General features: G+C 57.0%; 1 protein-coding gene across 1 annotated transcript; it reads right to left on the reverse strand.

Annotated features, from left to right (window-relative positions):
* LOC117885532 (mast cell protease 1A-like) lies at window positions 1–7,593 on the reverse strand. The gene is made up of 7 exons (XM_034786804.1): window positions 7,522–7,593; window positions 6,736–6,852; window positions 3,063–3,066; window positions 1,957–2,113; window positions 1,598–1,736; window positions 880–1,140; window positions 1–150 (listed from the first exon to the last, which is right to left on the reverse strand). The coding sequence occupies exons 1-7, from the start codon at window positions 7,591–7,593 to the stop codon at window positions 1–3; spliced, it is 900 nt and encodes a 299-aa protein (XP_034642695.1).
* Between the last annotated feature and the right edge of the window lie 938 nt (window positions 7,594–8,531).

Genomic DNA, 8,531 nt, shown 5'->3' on the forward strand with positions numbered 1-8,531 from the left:
CTAAGGCTTCAGCTTGCGCAAAGTTTTCTTGATCCAGGAGACATATTTGAAGACCTTGGTGAACAGCCTGGGTGGTGACCCATCAGCGCTGCCATGGGAGACTATGCCCTGGGCCTTCCCTTTACAGACCAGGGGGCCCCCGGAGTCACCCTGAGAAGCAAACACCGGACATGGGGTTACAGAAGTCCAAGAGAAGGGCAGGCTGCATTCTGTATTCACCGTCCTGAAATCCAGCTCTGTATCCACCGGGCTGGGGACTCACGGTTAAGTCACTCCTGGGACACACCCAGGCCTCCTACCCCCCGGTCCAGGGATCCAATCTACCCCTGTCCCTGATTTCTAGCATCCATCCCTCATGTCTTTAATCTGCTCAGCTCTCATCCCTGATTCCAAATCCTGATTTCCAGCATCTGGCTGACACCTGCCCTTGATTTCTAGGATCTCCTGCTGATTTCTCAGATCCACCCCTGGGTTCTTGATTCAGCAATTCCCCTCTCTGACTCCTAGGATCCAGCTGATTCCCAACCCTGATTTCCAGAATCTGTCCCTCACTAGTAAGATCCATGTGGCTCATTCTTGTCCCTGATTCTAGAACCTGTTGAACATGCAGCAGATTTCTGTCCCTGATTTCTATGATCTTGCCAGTTTCTGTATCAAATTATTAGGATTCATTCCCCATTTAAAAGATCTGCCTGTTTCTTGCCCCTGATTTCGAGCTTCCATCCATGATTCCCAGGATCTGGCCCATTCCAGTCGCTCATTCCCAGGATCTGCCTGGCTCACCATGGATCCTGGCTCTCCCCATTCTGCCCAGCTCTGTCAGTCTCCTGTTATAGCAGCACCTTGCCCCGGGCCCCAGGTGCCCCATCCCACACTCACCTGGAAGGACGCCCTCCTCTCCTTGGGATCCCCCACGCACAGCATCACGGACGGGTCATAGCGCAGATAGGGTCGGGACAGACAGATGTCCTTGCTCATGACCGTCAGTTCCACCTCCTGCAGGGTCTGGGAGGACTGGGCATTTACCTTGCTACTAGTCTGGCCCCAGCCGGCCACACTGCACACAGCCCCCAGTTTCACCTTATTCCTGGGTAAGAGGATGGTGTCCACAGTCTCGGTCAGATTGGCTTTGCACCTCAGCTGTGATCAGGGTGAGAAAAGGGAAATCAAACTCCTCTTGGGGGACGGATCTGCCCCCAGAGGATGGGGCCAGATGGGGCATCCCTGTGAAAACTGCACAAAACTGTGATGCCATGTGCTCACTGGGGGCTGGGGGGTGGGATGAGGGCGGTACCTGTAGCACTGTGAGGTCACTGGGGGCGGGGTGATGGGATGGAGGCAGTACCTTCAGTAGTGTGAGGTCACTGGGGGTGGGGTGATGGGATGGGGGCGGTACCTGCAGCAGTGTGAGGTCACTGGGGGCGGGGTGATGAGATGGGGGTGGAACCTGCAGCAGTGTGAGATCACTGGGGGCAGAGTGATTGGGTGGGGGTGGTACCTGCAGTAGTGTGAGGTCACTGGGGGCGTGGTGATGAGATGGGGTGGTACCTGCAGTAGTGTGGGTTCATTGGGGCAGGTGATGTAAGTAGGGTGGTACCTGCAGCAGCATGATGTCATTTTCATCTGTTTCATCATTGTATTGTGGGTGGGAGATTCGATGACGTACCTGGATCTCCTGCATGATCCCAGGTTCATGTACAGAAATGTTGTGGGCCCCCAGGAGCACAGTGATGGTGCTGGGAAATACAAGGGGATGCGGACAGGTGAACACTCTGGATTCAATCATGGGTCATTAACCTCGTTAAAGTGGGTGTGTGTAGACGCTGCCTGGCACTCAGGATGAATGTACAGAAACCAGCACTCCAGCGTTTTTCACCTTCAGGGGGTGCCGGCTTTGACCTAGAAGCAGGGAAGGGGAATTGATGCCTCAGGGACAGGGGATCTTGCATTTCTTACCCAAAGTTGCAGTTACAACAAGCTGCCGTCACCACCACATCATCCCGGATCAGGAACCCTCCACACATTCCTCCTCCTTTTCTTTCTGTCTCTATCTTCACAAAGGCCATGTAGGGTCTGGAGTGAGGCTCGGCTTCCTGTCCCCCGAAGATCTCCCCTGGCAGAGCCCCCAAGAGAAGGAGTTAGTTCAGGCCCCCAATACAGCTAGCGCGTGTATCTGTCCGCCAGCCAGGGCCCCGCTGTGCCGGATGCTGCACAGACCCTGACCAAGATCAGGGCCCACCTGTGCCACAGGCTGTGCACACCCTGACTGAGATCAGGGCCCCATTGTGCCGGGCACTGCATAGACACTGACAGAGATCAGGGCCCCTGTTGTGCCAGGTGCTGCACAGACCCCAAACCAAGATCAAGTTCCCATTCTGTCGGGTGCTGCACAGACCCCCAGGGCCCCTTTGTTCTGAGTGCTGCACAGAAACAGAGTGAGAATCTCTGCTCCAGAGAGTTTAAAGAATGGATCCTCATTCCCATTTCACACCCTGGGAAATCCCGGCACAAAGGTAGAAAGTGGCTCCCTCCAGCACATTGTGTGGTGGAACTGCAAAATGAATCCAGCCTCCCTGCTGTAACCACACAGGCTGCACAGATCTGCCTTTCCTGTCTTGATACATGCTCTTCTCATCAGCCCTTAGTGAGCTTCTCTGTGTCATCTCCCTCTCAGGGCACTTATTATGGTAGCATCAATCCCCTCCGCTCCCCCTGCCCCTTTAGCTCCCTGCTCACCTGCCTCCAGACCCCACAGCTCCCCAGTTGTGTTTTGGGCACACACCGATGCCCCCAGACCCCATGGCTCTGGGGCACCTCAGCTTTGTTCTGGGCACACACACACCGATAACCATCCCCAGACCCCACTGCCCTCAGGTTCGCCAGTTGGGCAAACATGATAGCCCCCTGGGCCCCACAGCACTCCAGCTGGGTGCTGGGGACACATTGATGGTTCTGGTGGAAGCATCTGACTCTGGGGAGTAGCCAGGGTTTGCAGACCATGTTAATAGATCCATGTTCTGCTCTCTATGGGGCTGGGGGGGTCTATCCACTCCTGTACTCACCAGCCTGAGCCCCACGGGGGAGGAGAAAGGCAATGAGGAGCAGAAGCAGAAGCTGCATTGTCAGAGGCAGTCCATGGAAGGGGGTGTGGCTGTCTCTGGGGTTATTTATAGACCAGGCTGGGAGGGGTTGGCCACCCCCTCCCTCAGGTGACAAGGGGCAAACCACAGCCCCTTTATCCTGCTGGGGAGGAGTTCACACGTGGGTGAGTCACTAGCCAGCTGCCCTGCAGAGCTAGCAGAGCGCAATCTGCTGGGCCTGTGCACATCTGGGCCCCTCCACCCCAAAGGGTGTGCACATCTGGGGCCCTGGAGTCCAGGCAATGTGCACATCTTGGGCCCTGCAGTCCCTGGGACCGGTGCACATTTGGGGCCCTGTACCTCGCTAGGGCTGGGTACATCTGGGGCCCTGATGTCCCACCTACTCAGCATCCTGAGCTCCGGGGAGCAGCAGCAGCAGCACTGTCAGGTCCCATGGGGGGGGAGAGGGCGCATCTGCCTCTGAGATGAGCTAGAGGCCTGGCTGGGCAGTGGGAATACAAGGAAACCTCAAGGTCATGCGCTCTGGGGCTAGGTTTACCAGGCATCCAGTGTTCGACTGGAATGCCCAGTCGAAAAGGGACCCTGGCAGCTCCAGGCAGCAGAGCTGACCAGGCTGCTAAACATCTGGTTGGACGCAGCACCAGCGGGGTGGGCAGGCTCCGTACCCAGCTCTGAATGGCTCCCGGGAAGCAGCCGGAATGTCCCTCCAGCTCCTAGGCGGAGGGGCAGCCAGGGGGGCTCCACGTACTGCCCCCGCCCACAGGAGCCACTCCGAGTGCCAGCTCCGCAGCTCCTATTGGCTGGAAAGTGAGCCCAATAGGAGCTGGGGGGTGGGTAGGAGCAGTGTGCAGAGCCTTCTGGCCCCTCCACCTAAAAGCCAGAGGGACATGCTGGCCGCTTCCCATGAGCCACCTGAGATCAGCACCGCCCAGAACCTGCACCCAAACCCCCTCCCACACCCCAAAACCCTGCCCCAGTTTGGAACCTCCTCCCACACCCAGACTCCCTCACAGAGCCTGCATCCTGCACCTCCTTCTGCACCCCAACCTCCCTGCCCCAGCCCAAAGTCTGCACCCTGCACCTCCTCCTGCACCCTGAACCCCTCATCTCTGGCCCCACCCCAGAACCAGCACTCCCATCTGGAGACTTCACCCCTTCCTGCAGCTCATCCCCCTGCCCCAGACCAGTGAAAATGAGTGAGTGAGGGTGGGTGGGAGAGAGTGAGTGAGGAAGGGAGGGGGGAAGAAGTGAGCAGTGGTGGGGCCTCGGAGAAGAGCTCGGGTGTTAGGTTTTCTGCAAGTAGAAAGTTGGCAACCCTATCTGGGGCATCAGAGAGGGACCTGCCATCTCAGCGCTTGGATCCCCCACCACACCAGCTGGGGGGCAGGGGAGTTGCCATCGGGGCCCCTCAGCCCATCAGTCCATTTTGGGGGGGCCATGGGCATTGCCAAATGCCGAGCTGTGCTCACCCTGGGCACTGAGTAGGTAGGTGACATGTGGGGGGGCATGAAGAGTTGAGTTCCCCCCAACAACCAGCTGGGGTGGGGAGTGGAAGGGGAGGGGCCAGAGTATGAGGAGAAGGGGCGGGGCCAATGCCTGTTCCAGCCAAGCTGCCTGGTGCAGCGCAGCGGATGACCGTGACCGGGAGATCACCTGGCTGCAGCAGCAGCAGGCTGCCCCCAGCCCAGGGCGGCTTCCGGGACAGCGGCCAAGCAGGCCCGAGCCCCCCACCCCACCGCAGCCCCCGGCATGCTCAGAGTGGGCGCCTGTCCCTGGAAGCAGGGCCTGGGCAGGGAGCGAGCTGCTGCTGCCCCCTCCCCAGTCAGGCTCTCTCTCAGGCTCTGCTGCGCTGCACGGGGCAGTATCCAGGAGAGGGTCGGTCCCGCTGGGGGCGGGGGGGGAGATCAGGCCCAGCTGAATCACAGCCACCCCAGAGTTGAGGCCCCAGAGCCTTGCCCAGCTGGGGGCTGCCCGCTCTGAGGCCAGGTACTGCTGGGGCCACAGCTTGTTGGGACCCCCCTGTGCCTCTGGCAGCTGTGCACCACTGGGTACTGAGCACATCTGGAGTGGAGCTGGGCAAGGTGGGGTGCTACTGCGGAGGGAGCTGTGGTTTGACTGAGACTCAACTCAGCTTCTGGGAGGAACCCGGCCCCTTGATCCTTCTCAACTGCCGTGGGGGTGTGACCGGGGTAGAGGAACCTGGGTCAAGGAGCTCAGGTCGGGCCCGTCTGTGACAGCACCGCTTCCCACAGACACCCGCATTGGGGGTGGGGACAGAGACAATGAAGCTGATTCTCAGCCCATCTGAATCAGCCAGTCTTGGATGGGAGCTGGTGCCCCCTAGAGGGGAAAGGCCCCATGTCCCATTCCCCACCTCCCTGAGCCAGTCCCCCACCCTGGGTCTGGTTGCGGCCAGCTCCCCCTAGAGGGGAAAGGCCCGCTGTCCCATTACTTGTTCAGTGCTTCTGAAAATCTCCCCATGTCCCCCATGCTGGGTGCTGAGTGGAATTGAGCTCCAGCACTTGACAGGATGAGCTGGAGATGATAAAAGGGGGTCAGGGTGTTAGGGGCCCAACAGCCACTGAAAGTCCATGGGATTTAGACACCTCACTCCTGAAAGTGGCATTGAACATCCCAGCCTGGCTGTGTGCAATAGCGGTGGCCAGCTCGAAAGGCCACGGAAGGAATTAAACACTGATGAAGGCTGGATGTCACTACACTCCATCAATGCCGGTAGCTAGAGGACAGAGTGAAATTAACAAGCAAACACGACGAAGTTGAAGGCACCAACAGGGCTGAGATACTAGAGCAATGGGTAACACTGTCAGGGGATGGGTGGATGGGGAGAGAGTGAAGAACAGATGGCAGGACAGATTGATAGAAGGATGTGGATGGAGAGGGAGGGAGGCAGGGATGGATGGGGAGAGAGTGAGGAACAGATGGCAGGATAGATTGATAGAAGGATGTGGATGGAGAGGGAGGGAGGGAGGGATGGATGGAGAGAGAGTGAGGAACAGATGGCAGGATAGATTGATAGAAGGATGTGGATGGAGAGGGAGGGAGGGAGGGATGGATAGAAGGGGTGTATGAACATAAACAGATTTCAGAAGGATCGTGCCAGAACATCCTAATACAAGGTAAACACCTCCAATACAAGTTAAACACACCCCCTGAAGATGATACAGTCTGGCCCCAGCCGGTCTGCTGCACACAGCTCCCTCCCTCACCTTCACTAGGACAGGGGGATGGTGCCCACAGTCTCGGTCAGATTGGCTTTGTCCCTCAGCTGTGATGGGGGTGGGGGTGGGGAGAGAAGGGAAATCAAACTCTTCGTGGGGGCTGCATCCTGTCCTGGGGGGATGGGGCCAGATGGGGCATCCCCATGACAACTGTGCAATACTGTGATGCCATGTGCTCTCTGGGGTGAGGGGGGGATGGGATGGGGCAGTATTGGCAGCAGTGTGAGGTCTTGGGGGCGTGATGATGGGATGGGAGAGGTACCTGCAGCAATGTGAGGTCACTGGGGGTGGAGTGATGGGATGGGGATGGTACCTGCAGCAATGTGAGGTCACGGGGGTGATGTGATGGTATCTGTAGCAGTCTGACATCACTGGGAGATGCAAAGGTGTGGTACCTGCAGCAGCATGATGTCATTTTCATCTGTCTCATCATTGTATTCTGGGTGGGGGATTCGGTGATGTACCCCAATCTCCTGCCTCCCCAGTTCATCTATTTCAACACAGTGATGGTGCTGTGAAATACAAGGGAATGCAGGTGCCACAGACAGGCTAATACAATGGATTCAGTCATGGGCCATAAACATCCTTAAAGTGGGTGGGTCTTGTTCTCAGGATCAATGTACAGAAGCCATTATAAGCTTGTTTAGGTAACAAGAAAGCTGAATCACTAGAATCATCACCAATCACACAGGCCTGGACTAAAACTTAGCTGTGAAGCAGCCAGAGAAGGCACCAGCCACAGCCAAAGAAGCATGGGTACTGTTACCCTGCACTAAGCCGCAGGAGAGAGCTTTTGGGCAGAGTGCTGGCTGAAAGAGGCTTGGGACTCGGAGTAAAGAAACAGTCACTTGTTGTTTCATTCTGACTGCATTCAGAGAAACAGGACTTTGGACATACTTTGTAAATAAACAGAACTGCATGAAAGAATAGACCTAATGCCACCAGCAATTTCTCCTCCTGCAAGACCTCACTGACTTCTCAGACCAAGGAAGGTAACAATACTATTCCTGGAGCAGCAGATCAGGGTGTCTGTTGTTGACACATTCTGCACCCAGCACAACAGTGCACCAAGCCATTAGTGGCTCCAAATGACAAGAGGCAAGCCCCAGGACAGGGACTGGCTGGCTCAGGGACGGCAGATGGTACATTTCTTACCCAAGGTTGCAGTGACAATGAGCTACTGTCACCACCATGTCATTCCAGATCAGGAACCTTCTGCAGCATCCTCCTGTCTCTATCTTCACGAAGGCCATGTAGGGTCTGGAGTGACACCCAGCTTTCCTTCCCCCGATGATCTCCAATGGCAGAGAGAGAGAGAGGGGTAAAACTCACCTGCTTTGGGACAACATGAGGCTCCAGAGTTTGACCAAGGACCCCAATTCTATCCCTACCCTCATCCTCAACCTTTGTTGCCCCAGATCAGACCCTCAACCCAGCCAGCCAAGTTTCCCTGCCCCCTCCTCCTGGGTTGTCCCCTCGACCCAGGTAACATGGAGATCACTGACAATCTCCTCCCACCACATTGAGTTCACTAGAGAATCGCATTGTGGTTGTGGGGCTCTCTTGAAACCCTGCCCCACATGTCTCAGGTCAGATCTGCCCACTGGTCATGGGGGTTTTGGTCTTTCCAGACCCTGCCTGCCCTTGCAACACCCGCCCCATAAATCAGGTAGCAGCCCTCCCTGCAGCCCAGAACTTGGAGGAGCAGATCTATGCAGGCCATGGAGGTACCCAGCTCTGCCCAGCTACCAGAATGGCTCCTTGGAGCACAGACAGGTTAGGGCAGCCCCGAGGTTGCTGTGCTCTGCACAGACTGCCAGAGGAGTCAGCTGCATTCAGAGCACTGCTGTGCTTTCTACTGGTGCAGGAAGAGCCAGACTCCACCCGGGGCTGGAAATCTGGGTAGGCTCCCAAAGGTGCTGATGCAATGGCCTCCCAGGTCTGTGGTTGACTCCAGCCCTGGAGCACAGTCCTTGAGCTAAAGGGGTGAGGCTGTTAGATGGCAGCACTAGGAGGTTGTTACCCTGCATGTGGCCTCTAGGGCATGTCACACCCATAATCGGTGGCTGATATTCTTTGGTGGGAAGCTTCCCTAGTGTAGACTGGATCCCCTCAGATCTATGGAAACAACTTCCCTGCCTCTGCTCCCCATCCCACTGGCCTGCAGATGCCTCGGCCATGGGGCACCCCA

Source organism: Trachemys scripta, chromosome 12, assembly GCF_013100865.1.
Source record: "Trachemys scripta elegans isolate TJP31775 chromosome 12, CAS_Tse_1.0, whole genome shotgun sequence".
Taxonomy (NCBI): Eukaryota; Metazoa; Chordata; order Testudines; family Emydidae; genus Trachemys; species Trachemys scripta.

Bases quoted from the DNA above. Each gene is read 5' to 3' on its own strand.
- LOC117885532 (XM_034786804.1), bottom strand. From the start codon at position 7,593: ATGGCCTTCGTGAAGATAGAGACAGGAGGATGCTGCAGAAGGTTCCTG. The intron at 1,737-1,956 runs GTAAGAAATGCA...TGTATTTCCCAG, and splicing joins TGTTGTAACTGCAACTTTGG to CACCATCACTGTGCTCCTGG. The intron at 151-879 runs GTGAGTGTGGGA...TTTGCTTCTCAG, and splicing joins AGAGGAGGGCGTCCTTCCAG to GGTGACTCCGGGGGCCCCCT.